Genomic DNA, 26783 nt, shown 5'->3' with positions numbered 1-26783 from the left:
TCTATTATTTTCCGTAATAACAGTTTCCCATTATTTGTATGTATTTAATTTAGTCTATTTCACCGGATGTATATTTTGTCCATAAGTTTTTGCGATGTTCAACTGATTCTTTTGACTCTTTACGGCGATAATTATTTATATTTTTGTTGATTGATGTTATTTTTAATTCTGTTTCCGTTTGTATCTTAAGAATCACGTCTATTACCTGGTGTATGTGGGGGTCTGTCACTGAGATAAAACATAATTATTTTAGTGTGCGCAAACCAGTCGTACTTTAATATAACCGTGTGCGCAAATGAGATCCGATTTTTCAGGTAAAAATTATAGATTGTGTGCAAATAAGTTGCAGCCATCACGAAGTTTATGTGAAAACAATATACTTGTTATGAGTTAATTTGTATAAATGATCTCATTCTAGTACTGGATTTTTAATTTCACATTATGAATCAATAAAATATGTTATATTATTGGTATACATTAATTATAATTTATTGTTTTATACTTTACTACTGATTCAGTAAATACAGCTTACTAAAAATACAAATAAAAAAAAATAATATTCAGGTATTCCGGATTTTATTCTCATCTCTAAGTGCTTAATATTTATATTATACCCTTTAAATTCTGCAGAGCGGAGCGGTTAATATATAGATATTGTGGTGTGAGTTTTTGTTCCACCAGTCATCACCTTTTGGGACAATAAAAATGCTTAGACTTTCCTTTTTGAGGGTGTTTTCTGGTAGAAAATGAGATTTAGTTGATACTATTGCAGAAAACTAAGAAATTGAAACCACTTTTCTAAAGAACCGGAAAAAAACAATGAATTATTAAGGAGAAACGGGATTGACTGGGTGTAACTTAAAAGCAAATAATCATAAATACTTGAAATTTTCGCCAAATATTTCAATTGCCATTTGCTGCTACACGTGGTGTAATTTAAATATTTGATCTAAACGAATTGTATAGTGATGATTAAACGTCTCACCGTATTATTAGTTGGTAGTTATACGCTCTTGTTCTCCGACTATAATTATTGATAGATATACCTACATGTACTTCTGCAGACGACTCACTGAGAAAAAATAATAAGATCGGAGAAAGCACTCACGAAAAGTCGCCGTGTGCGTTATACATTATTCTAAATTGCTTGGTATAAATATTGTATTATTATGATCAACGGGCACCGGCTGCGTATTATAATATATAGATTCGACGGTTTAATACATACAACGAGTTTCTCTAAATATTATATCATGTATATAGGTAATTGTGTATTAGATGCACACAAAAAGTATTACAATATAGCGGACCATATCGACGGGTGACGATATAAAATATCGTTATTAAATCGCGAGATAGGTATATATAATGGCGATAATTGAAAAATAAATCATTGTCGGCAGTCGGCAATACACAACACACACGCAGCCATTGTAAGGCGTGCAGTACCTACCTATATAATATAATGATGTTCTATAGAAGCGCATTATCGAACGCTTTAATAAATGGTATTATAATGTATATTACGTATATTACTGTTGGTGCCCAGGAAAAGAGTTTTGTTAAAGTTGGATCGTGCATATTTGGATATTATTTTAATGGTTTGAAAGGTACCTGGGTACCTATCTACTTTTTGCCGAAATGAATGGCTACAACCCTCGTATGGCGTATTTACGACCTTCGTAATAAGCTTTTCAAATCGGTTTCAAAACTAAATACCGTTGAGCTAAATTTATTTTTATACTCATTTTTATTTTCTCATAGATTCTTGGTAGAGCGATGAATGTATTGATTTTAGTTTTTACAACGATATGTGTGTGTGTGTGTGTGTGTGCTTTTTTTGTCTATGTACAGTGTACACGATACACATTCGGTATAATGATGCTTTGACTTTCAACATCAATGTCTTTACAGGTGGGAAAATGCGGAATCTAGTTGGTTTGTTGGTACTTTTGAGAGACCAACATTTAAAATTAACGATACGAATAGTTTTTAAAAGTATCGTGAAAAAAAAAATTAAGGAAAAACTAAAAATGTATACGCAAAACAAGTTGTTGACAAAGTCGATTTAGTTTTAATGGTGCAACTCAAAAACAAATATCTGTAGTTATATATTAAATGTTCACCAAATGTTTATATTAACATTTTCTATGCACCATAAAATATTTTGACGTTTTTGTGTTTATTATTTTGGACGAAATTGGATATTCAAACAACGAATATATTATAAACGATAAATAATTTGAAGTTTGAGTGGTATGAAACCCACGCGTTTTAGTTTTGCCGTATTAACGACTCTTATACTACAAAGCTCTTGTGTAAGTTATCGATCGAATAATAAAAGCACTACAATATAAAAGCGACTCGTTGGAGACCATTTAATCGTGTCGCCAATGTAAATGTTTGAGTATCGTCTCCGTTTTGTGAAATTTATGGGTATATACTAAACATGATTTTTGAACGAAAGTCTGAGCCGGAAACAATACACGATTTAATACAAAAAGAAAGAGAACTCAATATTGTATAATAGAAACGATACTACCACTATAATATTACCCGGATCGAATACGAAATTTTATTTCGCCGCATAGTAACGCATTCGCGCAGTAATATACTGTATTACTGTATACTATAGATAAATGTTTGTCATCAGATAATTTTATATTTGGGGGGCAAGTTTATTCGATTCGTGAAAATAGTCTCGACCACTGCGGTTATGCAATATAATATTATAATGTTATATATTATGGAGTTTAGAGATCATACCCATTTTGAAAACTGTAATCCGAAAAGGTTTTTAAATCCTAAACCGTCGCTTTTATAGTGCTTCGCCCTGTGATACGCGTGTGCCGTTACCTCGTCTTAGAAACAATGGCTGCTGCACTAGACTGGCCTCCGACCGAATCCTATTTAAATATTATGCGGTTGAGTGTTGACTATAATAGGCCATGTTAACACAGCACTCGACCGTAGTCGTGACTTATCAAATTCCTGTAGAAGAAGTTTCGGGTGAAGATGAACGAAAAAAGAAATCGAATTATAAATTGGATTCTCGTTAGGTACCTGCTACGTTTTCAATAAAACGTTACTACGTATTAAAAAATAATAATAATATATTAATATAATGTTCTCAATGGAGATATAATATTTTACAGTGGTGAGGGGTACAACGTTAATTTATATCTACCCGTTTCCCCATCACGGGGGAGTGTTTATTTAAATACAAAATGTAATACGTCCCTTTGGGACGTTTATATTTTCATTAGTCATTACACGCATGGCGATATTCATTAAAATTTCACATTTTAATTCCGAGAGATATAACTTTTTGCTAAATACACCGTTTAAAATTTAATTTAGTTTACACTAGAACGCAAATTATAATTTCTGAAGTTTAAATGCTTTGCACCATAGCAGTAAATACGATTATAATAATATTAGATGTACTCCAATCTATATATTAATCACATAATATTTTAGGGTTTATATATCTGGTCGTATTTTACAATGTGCTACAACGTCATTGAAGTTATAGTATATTGATATTTCCTACATCATTATTTTGTTAACAGCAATAGTGTGATGCTATTTAGTATACCTATATGTAGGCTAAACATTCGGTTTTTTATGTTACAATATATATATATATATTTATATATTACATATTATAATATATTCAAAAGTCAAATGTCGTATATTCTCGAAGTATCATACAGATATAAAAAAAAAAAAAACATCATGAAATATTTGTTAAAATGTCGTTTCTCTTAAATATATTTGCAAAACAATAATATTTGCATTGCTAAGCTTACACATTACACACCTGTCCTACTATTTACTGCAAATTTCAAAGGTGACAGTGATTTAAATTCGGTGAGAGTAAATCGTAAATGCCGCCATGATTGTGATTTATCTCCAATTCTTTATGTAAACTGCAGTATGTATGCTAATGAACTGTGTCATTTTCATCCGTTTCCTGTCGTAAAATGTAAAATACTTAACGGTGATTTAGGTAAAATCAAATAGAATAAATGGTAACACAAACATATTATACCAATATATTATATATTCTGGCATATAATAGTGTTAAAAAACATATCCACGTGAGCTGATGCATAATAATATATATTTTAAAGTTTTAAACAACAATTTATTAAACTTTTCTGCCTATAGTTACAATATGTGAATATTAGTTCGATTTCGTAAATAAATGTTTAAAAATAAATTAAATATGTATTGATATCAATTTGTAACATACTATATAAACACAAGAGTTATGTTCAACATTTTTTTTTGGAGGGGAGGGGGTAGTTTATTTTGATGATATCTGAGAAATTTCTTACTTATGGTATAAATTTACGTCATGTATCTGATCGTTCTTTTAATATTTTTGGGGGTTTCTTCTAAACTTCTATAGACACCTGTAACCCATATTAACCCAAATAATAACAACTATCAACTCCGGAATGTTTGTTTACGTTTTTTATCCGACGTTTGAATACCCGAGTACATTTATTGCCCGACACCCATAATGGCGAAACTCGAATAAATTATAATTTACGTGCAGATCCCTGGGTTTTTCTGAACTTTAAAAATAAGGGTTCTCAGTTAAAACAAAAAATGCATGAGAATGCACGGAATTCACGAGCTAACATTTTATGGCAGCGTTATTGATAAACAGACCGCTGTACTTTCGTGTTCCGCAAACCTAATTCAAAAATACTCACAATAAGATATAGTTGTACCAAACGTCCGAGTTATCGATTATTCCTTGTTTCCGTAGTGAACGCACTTTACACAATTTACGCTAATTATGCAATTAAAAATTTATGGATTTCGGGATATCGGGACAATATGTTATTAGTGAAGTAACAACTTACGAATCGTTTATCAAAATATACCTATATACACTATACGTATAAAATATGGAGAATCGTTGTCTATATAGTATATAAAAGAGATATATTATAGATAAAGACGAATCGTTTAGTGAGAAAACCCTACTGTTGCGTCTTAAAACAGTAGTCACAGTGTATTACTATTTACCATTAATTGACAACATGACACCATAATATTATTATGTATTATACTCACGACGACGTGTAAAAACCTTGGTGGTATGTAATCGTATGGAATAAAACACGGATTATTTTGAAGTTAAACAGGTATACGCGTATACAACACGTGTTGTGCACGTCATACTATATAGTATATACGTATATCATTTAGTATAACTTATATGATATGTATTAATAATATATAATAAATAATAATTAAAAAAAAAAAAAATAACATATGATAATGTATATCTTCAGCAACAAAACATGATCAATAAATATAATTAATTAGCAACAGCAGTGCGTAGAAATGTACGATAATAATATAGTATAATTACAACGATAAAATTTATTTTTGTTCCAAATTCTCGTGTAATTTGTCACGAATAGTTTAATAATAATAATTAAATAATTATAATTAATTAACATTATTTTGTCAACTCTCGTCAAATAGAAGTATGGTTTATGTGACCGTGTGAAACGATATTTTTGTGAAATTGAAATACCGTGTACAAAAATCGATGTGTGAAAATGGAATTATTAATGTAGCATACTGGCACTCCTATAAATGCGTATGTATTGACGTCGTACTGAATAGATATTGAGTAGAAGTTTACAGAGTAACCTACCGAGGATGCTCACCCCCATATTTACGTAGAGAATTTATTCAAATTCTGATTTTTAGAATTTTTAAATATACTTAAGGACCATATTTTTAAATTCTTTAGATTTTTTTTCTACTACTTTTAAGAATTGTCCTGTCGGTTAAATTAGTATCCCCTTTTTTCTGTAAATTAATTAGTACCTACATTTTTTTTGAAAATTTTGATGTATCTTATTCAAAATCAAAACGAGTAGTTTCTCAGTTATTAAAACACCCATACTGAGCATAATAGTTCTTAAAAATGGTTTTATACAAGTTTACAACAACTTAATATTCGATCTTATATTATTATACTTTGATCATTTTCAAATCACCATTGGAGTTATCCTCATATCTTCCAAACCCATTAACGTGGACCTGCAGCTTTACTATTCTATTTTATCCTATTAGTACACAATTTAAATAAGTCAAAAACTACTCCTTCGAATTTTGATTTTGGTATCTGAAAATTGAGGGAAAAAAGGTGAGCATATTTGATGAATCACTCCGTATAAGTACGCAATAGCAGCTACCTGTTATATTTATTGAAGTTTGACAGTATAGTTAACTATTGTTTATCGTTTGAGGATACTCTGTGCAACTGTTTATTAATATATATTACTTACTAATTGTTTGTGACTTGTGAGGCTTATCCATTATATATTTGAAATTTGTAATGAAAGCTAGAAATCAGTTCTTGAAAAATGAATGAAAGATCAACAAATTTCAAACGACATGTTTGATGTTATTAATTATTATAATATATAGTTCAATTATAGTGTTCACTGTTCAACAATTATATTATAATATTTGGTTTTTTTCTTCGATCGATGTCATATTGTACAAAAAGCTTGATTGAAACTTTAAGAATTTATTGTTGAAAATTCCAATTTACATAATTTACTAAAATTTAAAACGTGACACAATAAACCATACACATTTATTACTATCGTAAACGTCCAGGCACGTTTAGTTACAATTTGATTTCATACGATTAATGATAATGACACAATATACATATTATACGTATATCACGTGTGTAAACATCTTGTAGAACTAAAAACTAGTATTATTTATTGTTATTTTTAAATTAAAGTAACAATGAAGTCTTGTAATTTACAGTGAGCAATGATACACGTGCATCGTATATTTTCTTTCTGTCTTCATAGCTGTTCTAAGAGTAAAAAAGTATATATACTTTGAATTTAACTATTTACAGTAATGACATTATACCTATGCCCTTAATTCATTGTCATAAATATAACTATGTTATGAAACAGAAAATAAAATGAAATACTTGATTTGTTTTATAAATACTTTAAACTACGCAGTGTGTCATTGAATTTATTGTTGAACGAATAGATAAAAATAAGAACATTTGCACCACACTGCAGCTGCGCACGTGTATAATATATGGTTTTTAAAAATACATTCGAATTATTACACATTTTCACATCTTGTCAAAATCTAATCCACGACAATACCGGAATTATGTCGTGAAAACAATAATACATATAAAATAAATAATTATGAAACGCAGTATTGTGAGAGAAAAACCCGGTTGAACAGAGGTCAACGCTGGTAAATGTTTCGGGGTGGTTTTTTGAAAAAATGTCATGATATTTGATATTGTTGTAAATTAACGTTTTCTGTTTTTTTTTCTGTTTTCCTTAAATTACTGGAGAGGGGGTAAACGTTACTTCCTGCGTTTGCTCCTGCAAATGGTTTAGTATGAGGGTTGAAAACATTTTTAAGTTAATAGTTACTACTTTTGAAGAGTCCTTCGTAGAGTCGTATATACAATGTAGATTAAATAATTCACCCCCAAAAATTACAGTAGGTACCTATTATATTTATAACAGCTTAACTTTTAAATTATACAAAGATAAAACGCTATCAACTAATGGTGTAAAAATGTGTATGCCATATATTACATTTATTTAAATTAAATTAAATTGAATTCTGTAACATATAAACGAAAAACCGTGTAAGTGTTGATTATTCGTGTAAATATTTCTCGCATGTGACTTTAACCCTCCAAAGTATTTTTATTTTGTTTGTTTGGCGTTAGCAACGATAATAATATTGCCGATGTTTCAAAAATGTACTCCTACTTTAAACATAAGTCGATGAAAAATAATTTATTATTTATAAATTAATTTGTATATTGCACCTTTGCAGTGCATACACGATAAACCTATCAATGTAATTTAGTAGTAACTTCACTTCACATAGCTATATTTCAGTTAACTAAACCATAATTTTAACATTATCATACATACACATTACGCATTAGTTGTACTCACTGTCTAAACCAGCAATAAAAAGTATCATAATATTTTGCATAAATAAAATTAATTGCCTACTTGCTTATATTATAAAGTCGATAATATAAGTACCGACATACTATGTAGTACCTACATAGGTAATAATACTATTTTAATAAATAGCGCATAACTGCATTGACCTGGAAAAAATTGTTTTTATTTCTAAAAAATTCCACTTCAATAATAATTTTAATTAAATCTTCATATTATTTAATATTCAATTACTTTTTTAGATTATACTGAAGGGTCACAGTTCTGAATAAAAAATTTACTGCATCAATATTGACTATTATGTTAAACGCATATACATTCAGAGGCATATATACTCTGAATGTAAATGCGTTTAGCATAATATTTACATTTGCATTTTCTTTTAAACAAGAATCTTTTTCGATTGAGATCAATATTTTTTATCGTTGGCATGAACTTTATTAATAATCAGATTATCATCTTGTTCTTCTCTGTTAACCAAATGAGGGCTTAAAAGACCTAACCAAATAATATCCCAAAACCAAAAAAAACGTCGATTTTATAGAATAGATGGATGTGAACACGTTTCAACCTAAATAGCGTAGTATAGCCTATAGATAGGTACTCACACTTTGAATGACTACATATATTGTGGTAAAATTAGAAAATAAATACTTCTTCACTTTAAACGAGGCCCGTGATTTTACGTTCTACTACAAACTTTGACTAGAATAAAAATACATTTGATGTACAAAAAAAAAAAAAAAACGTTGCAAAAAATGAAAAATAATCATAACCCTAAACTCTGGCGAGGTCGAAATTATTTTGTGGATGTTTCTGTTTTTTTTTTTTATTCTATTCGTGGTTTAATCTATGCGCAAAACAATAGTGTATACAATTTTGGACAAGCGCCATACCATGGTTAAAGTAAATTCGATAAATATATTGCTCAAGTGCCTACAGTCCTGATAATATTACTTTATTATGTAATGCCTTTGTGTACCTATTGTGTTTACTATTCGAACGGCGAATTTCACTAAACACCATTATGTCGTTTTTCAGTTTTTGTTTGATTCTGCTGCAGAAGTCATCATCACCGTGGCTATACAGCTGTTTTAAATAAAATAAAATATTTTTTTTATAGTTTTGCTTTGTTCGTAGTATTGGAAAATGCCAGTGTCGTATTGCGTTGCGACGATATATTTGTTATATATTATTCGGAGACATTTCTCGGTAGTTTCTCACCAAAGAGTAGTGTATTTATAAAACAATCACGAGGACTTTGACGACGAAGAAAAACAACACGACGTAATAACATTTAAAGTAGGTCTATAGATTTGCGGAAATTCTAAGCTCGGTGGGACGGGTGTCGGAGATACTGCCTTGTCGACAGATTGATTTTCGGCAAGGCGTGTGATAATGTTGTGTACATTACACTTCATGTGTACGTAATTGGCACGTCTGCAGTACATTTGTATATAACGCAGTGTGGTCAATAAAATTCTTTGAAGCGACCAAATTTTGGGCGATTACAATTAAATTTGGAATATCTATGGAATGTGATGGATCGCACTGATAAAAACGTTTGCATATTGTGCTATAGTGTCACTATAATAGTGACGAAATCATTAGTAATCATAGTAATTAATATTACTATAAATCTAAAAATATATTATGTTTATATAATTAATATAGGCACTATGGCTAAAAGTATAAGAAAATTTATCATAGGTAGGTAGTAGGTATCGTAGGTACTACAATACAGACGTCTGATTATTTCGTTTGGTCTATATAATATAATTGCATCGAATTCAACCAGTTTTGGTACAATACTACGATTGTTTTCCGACTAGCCATCGCGAGGCTGTAATGGAATATTGTCCGTATGTACCTAATATATGCTGTAACAGAGACGTTTTTAGAGGTTTATAGGGGAAGAGGGACTGGAACTTTTTATATTTGCATTCATAAATATTATTTAAATTTAAATCTGAAAACGTATCCGAGGTATATATAAACGATGATACCTACCGAATACTGATGATAGATATTCTTAAATATTCGATTTTCAAAGAACGTTCTTTTAAAGTTATTATTCCAAACTTCCATTTCAATATTTTGATCCGAACTATTGTATACTATTGTATTGAAAATTGTACATAATTAGAAGTATAAAGAAGTGGATATTTGATGTATTTGGTATAATATATACGTGTATAATTGTACACTCTGGGATACACAAATAATTAAAACAATTTATACATTATGGTCAATAGTCATTATACTTAGGCATATTAGTATATTACTTACGACCTACGCATAATATACGAGTGATCGAAACGATATCGAAAAGAACACCATTATTATATTATCTTTGACGAATTAATTTTATTATTATTATTTTAAACGTTGAATACATCGCTTGTTTGTAATTTTGTACACAATATCGTGTTGGCGAGTACACCTAATTTCTATAAAAACGTACTTTTCTCCTTAAAACCACAGTGTTATTATAATTTGAATTTTGAATATAATAGGTATTTACGCGATTGAGATAAATATAATACGAGATCTATCTCATCCGTTTTGCACAATATTTATGGTAGTAAACTAAGTGTAATATCGGTCGACGGTAAATTACAATTACCTATACTTTTATGACAAGTATAGGTATACTAAATACTCATATAAGCCGACAGCAGTATGTCAGTATGTCACATTCGAGGGGAATTAATTACCATATTAGAGACGCGACCACACAAATCGAACTCTGTCGTTTAATATTATGTTTATGTCCACATACTAATTGGAATAAAATAATAGTATATAATATCAATATTGTGTTATTATTGAGCTGTATTGATAGGAAAGAATGTGTATTACTTGTTGCATGCATCATATAATTTCAAAATCGCGTTGTTCGATTGTCGTCATTAGCGTGTTCAGCTTTTTTGAAATGGAAGATAAGCATTTTAGATTATGCTCAGACCACGTTATATTATAGTAGGTAATAAACTGCCACTTTTTAATCATAAATTTCATATGATAATAATAAGCCAAAGGGGGGGGGGGGATTGACACCCTCGTCGCCCACTTGAGTTCCCCCCGATTTGCTTGCCTATATTGTGTATAAATATTGTTATGATAATAACATTATATATATATCAGAAAACGAAGAAGTATTCGAAATAATGCAGTACGCCTTTGGAAGAAAATATAAGTAGAATATATGATTTATCATCGATTATTTTTACATTGATGGTTCGGCGGTAGTACGGTACTATTACTACTTCCGAGTTACGATGGGCATAATAATTAGTGTCACATAATATTATATCATAAAAGTATCGTATTATTATGGTATGGTTAATGGTTATTGCTAACATAGTAACATGTATAGGTATATAATAAAGTAAACAATACGTTTGTAAGTACGTATGTATCGTACTATTGTCTATTTATCATTAAAATATTAGTAGATAGCAATTAGTAGTTATATATTGAATGTGTAATTTATGAATACAGTAATCAATTCCATATTATTGCAGTATAATCGTTCTTGTTCAGAATTAATCTATCCTCATTTATTGTAGCTAGATAGGTAGACTAGAAAATGTTTTAGTTTCATCTCTCATAAAACAAATTAATAGCAACAGTAATATTAATTATAATAATGTGCAAAATACACGATCGCTGTATATACAGCGTGTTTTTTTTTTCGCTGACTGGCTGACTGTTGGTTTAATATCTGAGTCCTCTTGGAGTATATTCGTATTTTTTTTCATATTTGAAAACATAGTTGTAAAATGTATTTAAATTTTACATAGTTATAGTATACGTACATATAAATGTTATGCATATGTATATGAGTATATGTATTGTAAAATTCACCCATTATATTTTGATTTATCTTTTAACTTGAACTTGAAAAATAACAATTAAATTTATAAATACACGTGACATATTTAAAGTTTGATATTTTGGCATTCACCAGATTTAACGTTAAATAAATACACATTAACCGATCATTAATCTTATATCTCAGACCAATCTTGATGGTATGTTAAAATGCTCCAAAAAAATACAATTTATAATCATTAAATAAAGTCTGATAATAAGAATTGAAAAATTGAAAGTTAACACTCTTTTATTTTAAATGAGAGAGAGAAAGAGATAAAAAATATATAAAACTATAATAATTACAAAAAAATATATAAATTAATAGGTGCTATTAAGACTCAAAACATAAATTTCACACTTGTCTGAAAAAAACCCTGTATCTACATATTATGATGCATCCGGACGCATGCGACTGTTGCTGCGGCATCTGTGAAGTAGGTACTGCAGTATAGTCATAATTTCTCAAATGAATTTTTGTTTCATATATTTAGCTCTGTTATTACACGCACATCTTATTATATTGTTATAAGTATATAGTAATAGTATATATAGTAAAATGTATTATAGCTCAATACAATAATTAACGGTTATACGTCTAATTTGAATAGGCCTTACCTACCTATTATTATTATTTATTACCAATTACCCGTTATCGTCGTGTATAATATGCTGCTGCAGTAGGTAATAGCTGGTTTATGTATAATAATAAAATATATAGATAGGAATGATGTTCGGTTTTATTAAAAATTAATCAAAATAATAATTATAAGAAGCAATAATAACAACCATATTTTTTAATTTTCATAAATGAGTAATCGTTAAAATACTAAATAATAATCCAAGTACTATTGAACATATTTTCACAAAAAAAAAAATATGACTTACATAATTTGATTACCTAGTACCTAATGTTATTGTGTTGGAGACATACGTTTTACATCAATATTATTATTTTATTCACTATATATTATATTATTTTATTTTCAAACGATGAGTGAAATAGGGTTTATCGATTCTGCCTGCTATTTATTTATGTCGATTCCGCTAACTTTATTAAACAATAACCGATTTACTCTATTAATAAAATATTGTATGGAATTTTTTTTACTATCAGTATAGGTATACACAGTTCACCATGATCGTAAATTTATCTTTTTTTATTTAAATAATCGTCAAACATTGTCGTCCACAACGGAAAAACTTACAATGTCAACTTACAAAATATTTTACAAAAAGTAGAGGTATCTATTAAACAACCCAGTTATACATCAATATGACAGGGACAAAAATATAAGATACAACGTAAAATTCTTTAAAATTATTTAACTCAAATACTAGTGATTTGTTATATTTACAAAATTAAAGACAATTGTCATTTTTTTTTTAATTGTAATAATTTAATAACTTATATGAATTAGTGCCAGATGTATAGAATATATACTTAAAATAATTAAATATACAGTATAACATTTGTCCCAAAATTAAATTAATTGATCATTCATAATACAATAAATACAATAAAATATAAAATCAATAATCAATATAATATAACTCAAATATACGGATAACCATTATCTATTTATCAACTTCAAAAAAGTATATTTCGAAGTTCAGTTATGGTATGTAGTGTGCACTAAATACTAATGAAGTAAAACATTTATATAATGACATATCAATATATTATATAGGTAGTATATTATATTTTGTTGGTGTTATAACTTATATATCATAAAATAAGCCTTTTACAGCATTTCGTCTTATTATTATAAAAATATGTGAATCATTGTCAAATATTCAGCGGATTGATAGTCGGCGGAATCAACATGTAAAAAAGTTCGGTGGAGTTGATACGCAGTGCGAGTATATACAATCGATCTATTTTTATAGGTAAAAAGGTCATTTCGGAGCAATTATTGATAAGGACCCAGTGAAATCAATCGATAAAACTGTTTACCGTCACCGCCTTTATAGTTTGCGTCTGTGTACCTATACTGTATACCATATTAGGTACCTATAGAAAATATGGAAGGACGGGAGGTGTAGATAAATCAAAAAAACGAAATTGTTCAGATCATCTACGTAGGTAATAAATATTGAATAACAATAATATAATATTACGTGCTATTTGGAAAAACTAAGTCAATAAGGCTGTTCTTGTAACACATAGGATTAACTGGATTAAGGATTAGGAAATAGTGACGATAGTGTCCACCCACAAACAGTTCATATAAATAAAATCGATTAGGTACCGATAATGCTTTATTTTTTGTTAATAACACTAGTTCACTACCTACCGTAAAAGAGTCCTGATGACTGATGTATATTGCTGCGTCAATGCGTCATTTGACTAATTCGCAGAATGTAAAAAAAAAATGTAAAAAATACATCTATATTAACAGACTTCAGTTAATACATACAAGAAAAACATAATATGTATACAGGTATAGGTGTTTAAATTATGGGTAAGAATTCCACAAGGTAAAGTAGGATTTTACATTTCGAGGAAACTTTTATAGCTTTAATTGAACAAACGAAAATTCAATAGAAATATTTATTTGCTGTATGTAATTCCGAAGTAGATATTCGCATAAATGTAAATATTCAACATAATTTCCTATAAAACCTTTATGTTGGCTACTCCCCTACCGCCAGTGGAGCAGCCAAGATTTTGAAGGGGGGGGGGAGGGGGTTAAATATAAATTAAACCGAGTTTTCTACACTTTTCATACATAAATAGATAATACATTTATTAGAGGGAAAACAGTCAATGGAGGCGAGAGGGTTAAACACCCAACCCCTCTCTGTTTACCCCACTGCCTGCCGCAGTACCAACCTTGTTTGCGGGTACTTACTCTGCGTGTAACGAGCCTATACGTGACGAACTTTTTTACAATAGAATATAAGTCACTGTGTACAACACGCGTATAGGTATTTATATTTTTTTATATTGATATAAATGATAGATTGACCGGCAAGATCGATCCTAGAGAACATCGTAGACCGATAGAAATACAACTTTTTTCGTCGCTTAATGCGTTCGGTTATAATTCCATCGAGTTTGACGGGAAACTCCGTCGAACCCATCCACATAATCCATCAGCTTGTCGTTTGGAGTTTGACGTGGCTCTAACCACTGCCGCCGGCCAGGGCCTCGCCAATGGCCATGCGTTTGTGGGCGCTCGTCAAGTCTGATTAAACCGGTCGGTCGGGTCGTCGTCAATTGACCCAAGACACGCGACTGCTGTGCGTATACATGCCAATCGTTAGAAAACTCATCATTTACAATATGATAATAATATATCGCAGTGTACATAATGGTATATGCTGTATAGTATATAGTCGTTATACTACAATTTTCTTTTTTTTTCTGTTGCCCGTCTGCTTAATAGAGTTTACAGTCATATAGTAGATGATAATATGTTGAGTCTTAATTAAGTCCTACATGAAGTATACATAATAATTTGCTTAAAAACCATGAATATTACTAAACATACCGTGGACTTAACAACATGCGAGCAGATAGGAAAAATTAAATTATATTTATAAGAATTATGTATATAAGTAATTAGGTAATAGTATATATTATATACTTACAGCAATAAAAAATTAAAAAAGCTTTTCGACTGCAGTACGAAGTCTGGTATCGTAACTATAATGACGTATTTACTAATCACTATTACCCTTGTCATTTCAAGGCGTAACATTTTAACTGGAATTATGCGTTCGATAAAATGTTGCTGAACATAGTATAATAGTACCTATAATATATGCGTTTCTACTAAATTACAGAAAGTAATCCGGCATATAAATATTATTATTACTGAGCTACGTAGGTACCTACTGCCATCGCCCATCAGCTATGAATATAGATCATTGTCAGTTCTTGTAAAGACTAAGTATAGTAATCACTAATCACTTAACAGGCATTGCATTCGAACATAGTTTTAAACTATACAACTTTTAAGCTTTAAAGTAGATTTCAACTTCTGTTATTACTGATGTCCATTATCCGATTGGAACTTTTAGCGATAACTACAACTCACAACGAGTGTTATAATTATACAGATGAGATGAGACTATATGAGAGTATTGCAAAACTCTATGATCATAATATAAAATTATTATTCATTGGACAAGCCCAAAAATAAATAGATAGGCATCCAGTTGAGTTCTTGATTAGTTGATTAAGATTATAATTTAAAATTTGACAACACATCACAGGATTCATATGTAAGTTACTTTGGTTATTGTTTAATCGTTGCATCTACCCGTTTATACTGAGTGCAATATTATCTTGAATCGTTCAGTAAGTCCACGAAGCGACTATACACAAAAACTGTTTTAAAAAATACAATCGCTTCGTTCAAAATCCATAAAAAAAATCCGTTATGCCCGTCGAAAACGCTGGGGATACACGTAGAACATAATGAAACCGATTATTATGTAAAAAAGTTTTCATTGTATACATAAAATGAGTTACCCTAAAACCCTGAATTATCGACAGAATCCTTTCGGCGGCGCCGGTTAATGTGGTGGTGGTGCCCGGGTGGCGCCAATTCCGCCATGTCTGGGATGTGAACTATACGAAGACGCTATTATACGATTTATTTGGGAAACGCTTAAAGTGTGTGGTTAAATATTATAAAATCCTATGTATATTATATTATATGGTTATGTGATCGTTTTATAATTAAATAAGTTAAATATTTACAATCGCATTGATTAAACAACATATTATAATTTATAATAGCCCATGTATCTTCAACCTTCTTGCACTGTATTGAAATATTTTATTAACTGTATTTCAGAACAAGAAGAAAGTGTCATTGAAGAAACTCTGACTTGCGAATCGCCGGAACCGATGTCCTGTTATCTGCACCACGATCCCGACCATCCCATGTCGTCGTTTTCCGTCATCAATAAGATGCGAGTCAACATCCAAGTACGACAACTTAGTACAAAAATTATACGATATTCGTGTAAAATTATATTATTTTATCAGATTCAGTAATTTTTTTTTCAATATACTTTACAGCTCTGTGACGTTTCCCTTCGAGTCGGCAACAGCGTAACAAAAGCTCATAGACTGGTGTTAGCCTCATCCAGTCCTTATTTTTACGCAATGTTCAACGGTGAGAATGTTAAGTTTTTCTTTTTTCCTTATTAAAACATTTTATTTTTTCAATAGACGACATGGCTGAAAAATTACAATCCGAAGTCGAACTACATGACGTAGACTTGGGTGCTTTACAACTTCTAATCGAGTATACATATACTGGCCAAGTACACATAACAGACGAAAATGTTCAGGTTGGTATATAGTATAGACCTACCTAAATAATGACTAATATAAAGTAATGACGGTTATTAGGATAACTGATTTGTTCTTAAATCTGAAATACCATTTTCTTACAGAATTAATGTAGTTATGTATCTATATCCATCTAACTACCAACCGAGTTCGAATTTAAAATAGAGTACATTTTGAGTGTTTTAAAATTTATTCATAGCTTATATATTACTGGACTATTTGTGTTTATCAACACTTGTAATACATTGTAATAAATAAATAAATTAATATGTCTATTATCCAGTTAATGTATTTCATAAATTTAACTAAATATTATTTATAATTTTTAAGTGATATACTTAACAACTTAAATCTAAGATTAAAATAAGCACATACCTACGACCTATATTAATTATGCATAGTTGATAAATTACAGTTTATATCAAACGCATATTGATTTTCATTTGTTTTAATAATTTTCAAAATAATTTATATTTTAATATTTTATTTCGAGGTTAACAATAAGTAAGAAACTAATGTAATAGGTAATTCTTTTCACAGAAATACGTAATGAAATGTTATAGCCTGTAAATAGTTTATATAATTTCAAGAATTAATTTTTCTGTTTAACCACTTCTAATTATTAAAAGTGAAAGAAAAAAAAACGAAATTTAATTATACGGAATAGTTTTAGAAATTATTTTTTGGATATGTAAATATTTTGTGTTTGGAATTGACTTTGTAGTTTGTTCTTGGTGCTAAATACTTAAATATCAATACGTCAATACCTAAGTCGGAAATTAAATAGGCATTCAATGAATCGTCATGACGTCACCATGCGTGATGTCCAACGAGTTCATATAATATTATGATACATCATATATAGGTAGGTTGAATTGTGGGAATAAAAGTGTCTGTTTTCAATATTCCGTGTGTTGTTTTATTTACTCTGTATTGAATGTATTTACTATTAACTCTCGGCTCAATACGCTCACAGTCACAACTCTTAAAAGTTGTTAAAAAGTTATAACTGTTAGTTACAAGCGAGGTTATTGTTCTGTGATTATATTATTTAAATTTTAGATAAGCGAAGTCATCGTGGACCAACACTTTGGAAGATGACTCCTCTTATCAAAATTTTAAATATTTGCATAGTAACATAAATAAATAATTAACTACTCGTTCGAAATCCAATTTTTAAGAAACAAAATACTACGAGAAAATATTCTGCTTCTGGACATAAAATAAAAATATATGTTATCATTCAAATTGTTAACAACTTACAAAACATATTTTTTTCAAAAATGTTGTCTTTGATTAGTATATATATATATATTGTATATATTTTTTTTAAGTTCGAACTTTTCGAAATAATGCGTATAGACACTTATAAATTGATCTCAATAATAGTAATCTGGCCTTCCCGGAGGGCTCAACATCAGTAGGTACAACATAATACATACAACTTTATCTGCTGTCATAAATAAAAAGTGTGTAATCATCTGGCTACCTTTCTTTAGTTGCTTTCCGGCTACGTCAAAAATATTATCATCAACAAACCTCTAACTAGAGACGACACAACACCTGTGTATACGTACTTACATAGGAATACAGATTCCCATCTCAAAAATAAGATTAAAGGGCATTGGATAAGGCATATACAAAATCGTATATACTTGAAACAACCCCTCGGGAATACAAAGGGAACTAGAAAAGAAAGAAAACCGAAAGTTAATAAATAAATATACACGCACACGCCAACTACAATCCTATTATCATCAATCTCGAGGAAGGACGACGCAAGTTTTCTCTTTCTCCCAAAACAATTCTACGTTTATATCTCTTTTCTCTTGCCTTATGTTTTTTAATGGTTCACGTCAGCCTATTTATAAATAGATAGGTACGCCAATAAAAACCAAAACTGTTTAATCTGACTAATCGTGTTTTTCTGTTTACGTCTTTAAAGTTTGCGATTTTAATTGCATTTTTGTTTCGAATCAATCGGATCGATGTAAATAGTTGTCCATTTAGAGTCTTACTTTCGTGGAATGGATCGTAAAAAATCCCGTCGGGATACCAAATTAGTCGTTGACCTTATTCGGTCTATTACACACCATGTAGCTTATAGTCTATCGTCGTGTCATTTGATTATGAACTTTTGTTTGCCCTTAACACACAATCCGTCTCCCTCGTCCACGGTCATAACTAGGTCAGACGTTACGTGCTTAAGGACTGACGTTAAACGTCATACTAATAAATATATATTGCTAGTAGTGATGTCACAGTATAGTGGTGGATTGGTGGTGTGACCGTCCAAGGACACCACCACCGACGCCGCGTGTTTTATTATCGACAAATTTTCCGCTACACGGGATTTTCATATTGGTATATCAGTATACGGTTTTGCTATAATATCATACGGTGTTGTTTTTTCCCACAGGTACTGTTACCCGCGTCGTCATTGCTTCAGATAAACTCTGTCCGAGACGCGTGCTGCACGTTCCTGATGAAACAGTTGCACCCGACTAATTGTTTGGGAATCAGGCAGTTTGCCGGTAAGTGTCGTCGAATACCGATTATAATGCAATTAAGTACCAAGTATACTGTAGTTTAATTAATAGCCTGTATAAAACGTATACACAAATACGAATAATAAAATATAATTTTTTAAGTCATGGGTACGCGAAACTAGAAAATGTTAACAGGACAGGCTATTAAATGGTATAAATTTGAAAAAAAATCTAATTACAAAATATAAGTTTTAAATTTTAAATTCTATTAAATTAGTATGTTATCCAGTCAGTATTAGGTCAGGGACTGGCCTGACCCGTAGTTTCACCTATATCTATGTTTAAAGTTAAAACACGAGTATACCTACGTCCTACATACATTTATATGACTATAATATAGCCAGTATAATATAAGTCCAACATGTCACGTAATAAATATTTATTTATTCACGACAATAATCAATATCGATTGCGAACGAGTATTGGATAGTGTATAAACTATAAAGCGTATATTATTTGTAGGTATATACCCGTGGTTAATATAATATAGGTATTGTGTAAAAATGTAAAATGTCGAACATGATCTATCAACTGAGATTTAAGCACCCTCGTCTCGCGATACGGATCGGTGCAGACAACTCATATATAAGTTTCTTGCTCGCAGAAAACCCAGATTAACAAGATTCAAATAATGACTTCTTAAATAATAAATTATCACTAAGACTTCTCCTATATCGTGTAAGTCGTTGTCGTAGTGCGCTTTCGTTTTCTAGAGGCGATTGGCTTTAAGCCATCTCCCATCTGGAAGCCTAGGGGATTAACGAGTATAGGGCCCAAAAAGTAAATTAACTCTATAGAGCTGGGATGGGCAACTGGCGGCCGGCGTACTTTTTTATCTGACCTTTGATACATTTTCAAATTACTTTTTACAACTTTACCGTTTATCTATATTTATAAATTACGTTTTTCATAAGTAATAAATTGGTACAATAATCCTACACCAGTAAAAATTAAAAAGCAAGATGCATTACTTTAGAAATATATGTTTTACAATATATTATAAATAAGTTAGTTGCCAACAAATCCATGTTTCTATCAACAAAAGATATTACGTGTGCTTTAGGAAACGATTACCCGTTGAAAAATTCCACTCTTACGATGTTTTATCAATTTTCTATTTTTTGTTAAAAATGATATCTATGCTCACTGCTCAGGCCCTATGGATTTAGACGGACTAATCATATAAGTAGGGTACACTTTTAATATTACTTAATATTATAAACTATGTGTCTATGTAGCAAGCGTGCTATTATATCTATTTGATATATGTATATTGTATATATATTATATAAGTAACCCCTTCTCCTGATATTATTTTCGAAGTTGCGCCACTGTGCATTATGTTATCAAAGATTTATTATAATTTTAACAAGTTGGGGTTAAAATAATAGAGTAGATTTGAATAAATATAAACACAAATCGTTTATAATCATAAGGAATAATAAATAATTTATAAATGATATATTTTTTGATTGATTTAGAGACGCACTCGTGCAACGAGCTGAGAACCCGATCACACCGCTACGCATTGCAGAATTTCGAAGAAGTGGTGAAAACTGAAGAATTTCTTTTTCTATCGTTTTCTGAGGTAATCGACCTGCTGCTTCTGTACCGAATTTTGTTTAAGTACCGAATATATTAATAAAACCCTGCTGGGACTGCTGCGGCGAGCCCAAAGGTCGTCGACGCTCAGCGGTCCTTTGCAGAGTGGGCTGTGGTCTGTCACCCCAGACAGACTGGGGTAGAAACTTGTAGTGAGTGGGTGAAACCTCACAGACCTGGGCGAGGAGGGTATGGCGTATATTATGGCGTCACAGACCGTCGGCGGTAGGTCCTTGACAGCGCGCGGTATAGACTAATGAGAATGTTCACCCCGTGCGAACGTTATAACTTGCGACTACCCTTCCACATAATATTATTATTATAACTTATTTATATTAAACTATCTCGTGTGAAATTATTTTTCAATCGAGAAAAGCAATAAGATTGTAATATACCTAACTAAGAAACGAGTATATTATTTGTTATTATAATAATTTAAATAATATCATCATTACAGAATTAGTTTATTTTTAAAATGTTCCTTGATATATTACATTAATTTATTCCGGCTACAATGGCTATAGGTACAGTCTGTATGCCAAAAAGTTAAATGTTAATTAAATTTCCCTTCGGCACAGACATACATTTTAAATAGCATACATAATATTTGTGTGTATATGACATCGTTTGTCTGACGTCACGTGAAATGAAATGATGTCGTTTTATTCGTCAAGACTCTCTCCACGTCTGTCTATTATTTACGACGTATAGGTATGTTGCTTTTTAACCCGCGGCAGAGATCTTATTATTAATGTAATGCACATAGAACGAAACAATATTATACATGTAATATAAAATCAATAGGACACGGCGATAAAATATAGGATAAAGTTCCACAGCGATTTAGATTGAATAAAATACTACACGAGCTTATATTATGTTAGTAGACAGAATCAACCTGCATTTGCCTCCGGGGACGCGTATAATAGCTTATATATAGTATATACAGTATATTGTATGTATGGTGTTTATTTTAATAACTAATATGTGATATATATATATAAAGTGTAACACGTGATCGGAAAATTGATTAAAAACAACGCATGAGAAGAACGACAGCGGTGAAATAAATTAAGCCAGAGTAAAAGGTTAACTGGAATATGGAAATAAGTAGGTACTTGCAAAACTCGATCGCTTGGATGGATACACCTATACCTACCTAATGATGTATCGTCACCCGGTTGAATACAATTTTAACGATTTAGACATGTGAAAGACGAAAAAAACTGCGGTATAAGACTTACCACTTATATAATTTTCAGGTTGAAGATTTAGTATCCAACGACAAATTGAACGTTGTTTCAGAAGAGCAGGTTTTCGTGGCTGTCATGGATTGGATCAAACATAATCCCTCCGAACGATCTCAGTACATCGCTCAGGTACAATGGTCAATAATAAACTCAGACTTTGATAGAAAAACGAATTTTATAATATACAGTGATTCGCCAAGCACGCTCTTACCCATTTCTTCATTTAATAAATAATTAATTAAAATGTTTTGAATTGCCTAGTAGTGATCTCATTTTTAAATACTTAGATTTTGTACAATATTTAAAGAGTGTCTTGTGGAGATATCAAACTCATTTTTTCAAATGAGAATCTCCCTTTTCCCCTTAAATATTGTTAAGTAGATGATTTTTTTGAAAATAATTATATATTTAATTAGAAATTTGAACGAATAGTTTTTGAATTATGTAACTTTGTACACCATTTGAAGATTATAGTCATTTATTGATCGATCGAAATTTTATATTTTGTAAAAAATGTCTAAGTATAGTAATTACTAATTATACCTATATTAGATTATTTTTATTATTTATTAGATTAAATATTTCATGAATTTATAGTTTTATAAAACAAATTGTAAGGACTATTATTTTAATTATTATTTATTACAATTCTTTGGTAAATACTAAATAATTTATTCTATATTAACTCGGAAACTACTCGTTTTAATTTTGATTTAGATACATCAACATTTTCAAAAAAAATCATCCGCTTCATGATTTACAGTAAAAAAGCTTGGTTTTCATTTTAAAAAAGAAGTTTTGTATCGCTGTACCTAAAACACTCCTTAAACGGTGTGAACAATCTAATGTTAATTGAAAATATATAATACGGTCCTTAAGTAGTTCAAAAGTTCCTCAATAATTCCAAAAATCCAAATTTGAATAGATATATTATCCAAGAAAAAATTGGAGGTTATTGGTATGCTTGGTGAATAAAGCTCCATAATATATATTTTATTATATTAATCGTATGCACTACACAATACGATGCCACTGGTGTTCTGCAGCAAAAAGACATTTTTATACAGATATAACAGATAAACAGTTTATTATAATTGGTAGCTTGACATTTAGTCGTTTAATATTCCTATATTAAGGGAACTCGCGACAAAAAAATATTTAACGTCTATAACATACCTTGTATTACAGCTTTTGGGCCACGTGCGACTAGCCCAAATGTCAAAAATGTTCCTGTTGAACGTAGTGGAAACGGAACCGCTGGTGCGCAGCGAGCCCAGTTGCAAGGACCTGTTGTTGGGCGCCATGAAGTACCATCTGTTGCCGGACCAGAGGTCCGATTTTGCTAGCAAACAGACCGAGCAACGGAGCCCGGATGGCCTGATGCCGTACATATTCGCCATTGGTGAGCATTCGATGATGAAATATTTAAAATACCTTATATATACCTGATTATATCTGCCCAGTGTGTTATTCTATAATCGAATAATTTTATATTTTATCGTTGAACTTTAATAGGAGGTGGTAGCTTGTTCACTATACACAGCGCCGGTGAGTGTTACAACCCTAGACACGACCGTTGGCTGCCCATCGCGCCCATGTCAAAATGTCGAAGTCGTGCGGGTATCGTGTCGCTGGGCAAATTGATCTACGCTATCGGAGGGTATTATTATTATTATTATATCTATCTACACCTAATGTCTGTAGTATACAGCCATGCACGTACTGAGGTACTATACGCTGTACCTATTATTTGGTGACAAATGAGCCTTGCGTACCCTGCAGGTTTATATCCATGAACGGGGTTTGACTTATTTTAGATGGATAAAATGTTATGCGTATGTTCTCCACTATAAAATAATTTATTTATACCATAATATTGTAGTAAAAAAAAATACATATACATGTATAAAGTATTTACGTAATATGAAATGTAAGTATGTATATTTATACACTATAATTATTATACATTGAAAGAGATATGAAAAATTAATAGAAAATGTATTTCACACTTAAAACATTTATGTTATTGTTATAGTTCATATACTATATTGTGCACGGTATACCTGTACATTTATAATATGTAAAAGTTTACCTACTTTAAAAAATACATACGGTTTATAAGAAATGTGCTATAGACAATAATAATAAAAATAAAAATGTAATTAAAAAAGTTATCGTTATCTAGATCATATATTATTAAAACAATTATATAATATTAGAATATTATTTGGTATAGGCACCTTTATATTTCATTTTTCACTTTCTGAGATTTTTCCTCCATAATATTAATTATACAATATAAAAGATACTGGACAATAGTTCTTGTTTCACCTACACATATTTGACTTACCGTTTCTGCAGCATGGCGGGACATCGACTTTTATTACTTCCCGCTTTCTGAATTCCGGGTAATACCTCAGTTAACTTTAAAATCAAATGTCGAACGATTGAATGTATAATATGTATATATTTATGTAATTACCTATGTAGTGTATATTTGTACGATTTTTCACCCTTTGATATTATATTGTTGAATTGTTGATAATGTTTAGATACGATGGCATAGTGGATCTATCTTCGGCTGAGTGTTATGACCCGAATTGTAACAGGTGGTCGGCAGTCACATCACTAGGCACGAAGAGAAGCTGCCTAGGCATTAGTGCCAACCACGGGTTGCTGTACGTATGTGGTGGTTTTGATGGAGCGTCCTGCCTGAGCAGTGTGGAACGATACGACCCACTGACTGGCGTTTGGTCGTCATGTCCTAGTATGACCACTCGTCGACGATATTGCCGCGTATCCGTCGTCGGTAAGACAAATAGTTTAAGAATGTTAAGATGTATATGATATTACTTTTCAAAAGATGACTATGCAGTCTTGCTTCACCCGGCAAAATTTTAACTGATAGATTATCTCGACAATAAATAGTAATACTACAGTTAAAATACAAATGTATTTATTTGTTTATTAACTATCATCATTATTAGAACAAGTTCCAAAATGTACATTTCTCAAATTTCCAAGTAAGTGTCTAAGCAGTACCTACTTGAATCTAAACTCTCATTCAACCAAATTGTGTCCTACTCACACAGCCGCACTCCTTACACGTGAGTACGCGACATCTCGTACACTCTCATAGTTTCACCTGAACCTACACAAACGTCTCACAGCTATCCCGGCGAAACTCAGTGTTCAGGTCACTGTTAAATAGACCTCGTAGATAAATAGGTTTTGTGAAATATCTCGAACTGTCCCATATGAACTTTTTTGTTTAATTATTGGTCAATCGGAATACATATGTATTTGTCTATACATCTATACGTTTTGTGGTTGCCCTCTAGACAACTGTCTGTACGCTCTGGGAGGCTTTGACTCGACAAACTACCAGTCAACCGTTGAAAGGTACGATCCGAGAATGAGCAAGTGGATGACTGTGCCGGCCATGAGCAGCAGACGCAGCAGCTGTGCCGTAGCCACGTTGGACGATATGCTTTATTGCGTAGGAGGCAACGACGGTACCATGTGCATGTCAAGTGGCGAAAGATTGAACGTCAGGCGGAATGCTTGGGAGCCCATAGCCACCATGCAGTGTCGCAGGTAATTCTCTAAGACAGTATTTCCATTTTCCTCAATTCATGAGTTTTTACTTTTTACTTAATTTAATTTAAGTCTTGGTAGTTGGACAGTTGGTAATTCGTATAATCGTGCTACAATAGGTATACTACTCTTGCGACAGATAAGCGCAAAATCGCAATTTTCTCTCAAAGGATGAACCAAATTCATCTAATTTATAATCTCATTTCAATACAATAATTTACAAAATTAACGGCCTAATTATATAGGTGACACGCTGTACGTCTTACCTGCTTCGAGAAACGATTGACGGACGTGTGAAATAATAATTGCCGCTAATAGCCAATAGGTACCTCGTACCTAAGTATAACATAATGTTTCACTCGTTTCGCCAGAATTTTGTTGAATTTGGCAATATTAATATTAATACACACTGGTAGACGATTAACGAAAATCGAAAGGCACGAGTGCACGACTGTCACTAAAGACTAACCAAACTGGACCCCTATCATTTAGTACCTGTAATGTGGACTACGAACGCCACGGTAGATTTTCTACCGCGGTCGATGTGACCTTGGTCCATTGGAGTAGATGATTGCGA

General features: G+C 31.1%; 1 protein-coding gene across 1 annotated transcript in view; it reads left to right on the top strand.

Moving 5' to 3' along the window:
• LOC111036990 (kelch-like protein 17) overlaps positions 1 to 26783 on the top strand; it is a 47212-nt gene that overhangs the window by 17807 nt on the left and 2622 nt on the right. Inside the window, exons 2-11 of the mRNA XM_022319330.1 lie at positions 16706 to 16839; positions 16933 to 17029; positions 17086 to 17207; positions 19628 to 19742; positions 21239 to 21345; positions 22622 to 22738; positions 23798 to 24011; positions 24125 to 24269; positions 25162 to 25418; positions 25951 to 26206. Of these exons, the coding sequence (XP_022175022.1) occupies positions 16706 to 16839; positions 16933 to 17029; positions 17086 to 17207; positions 19628 to 19742; positions 21239 to 21345; positions 22622 to 22738; positions 23798 to 24011; positions 24125 to 24269; positions 25162 to 25418; positions 25951 to 26206 (1564 nt within the window). The remainder of the gene's footprint in view (positions 1 to 16705; positions 16840 to 16932; positions 17030 to 17085; positions 17208 to 19627; positions 19743 to 21238; positions 21346 to 22621; positions 22739 to 23797; positions 24012 to 24124; positions 24270 to 25161; positions 25419 to 25950; positions 26207 to 26783) is intronic.

This window comes from Myzus persicae, unplaced genomic scaffold (genome assembly GCF_001856785.1).
Source record: "Myzus persicae strain clone G006 unplaced genomic scaffold, MPER_G0061.0, whole genome shotgun sequence".
NCBI lineage: Eukaryota > Metazoa > Arthropoda > Insecta > Hemiptera > Aphididae > Myzus > Myzus persicae.
The sequence above is the reverse complement of the archived record's forward strand: the minus strand, read 5'-3'. Positions and strand labels throughout refer to the sequence as shown.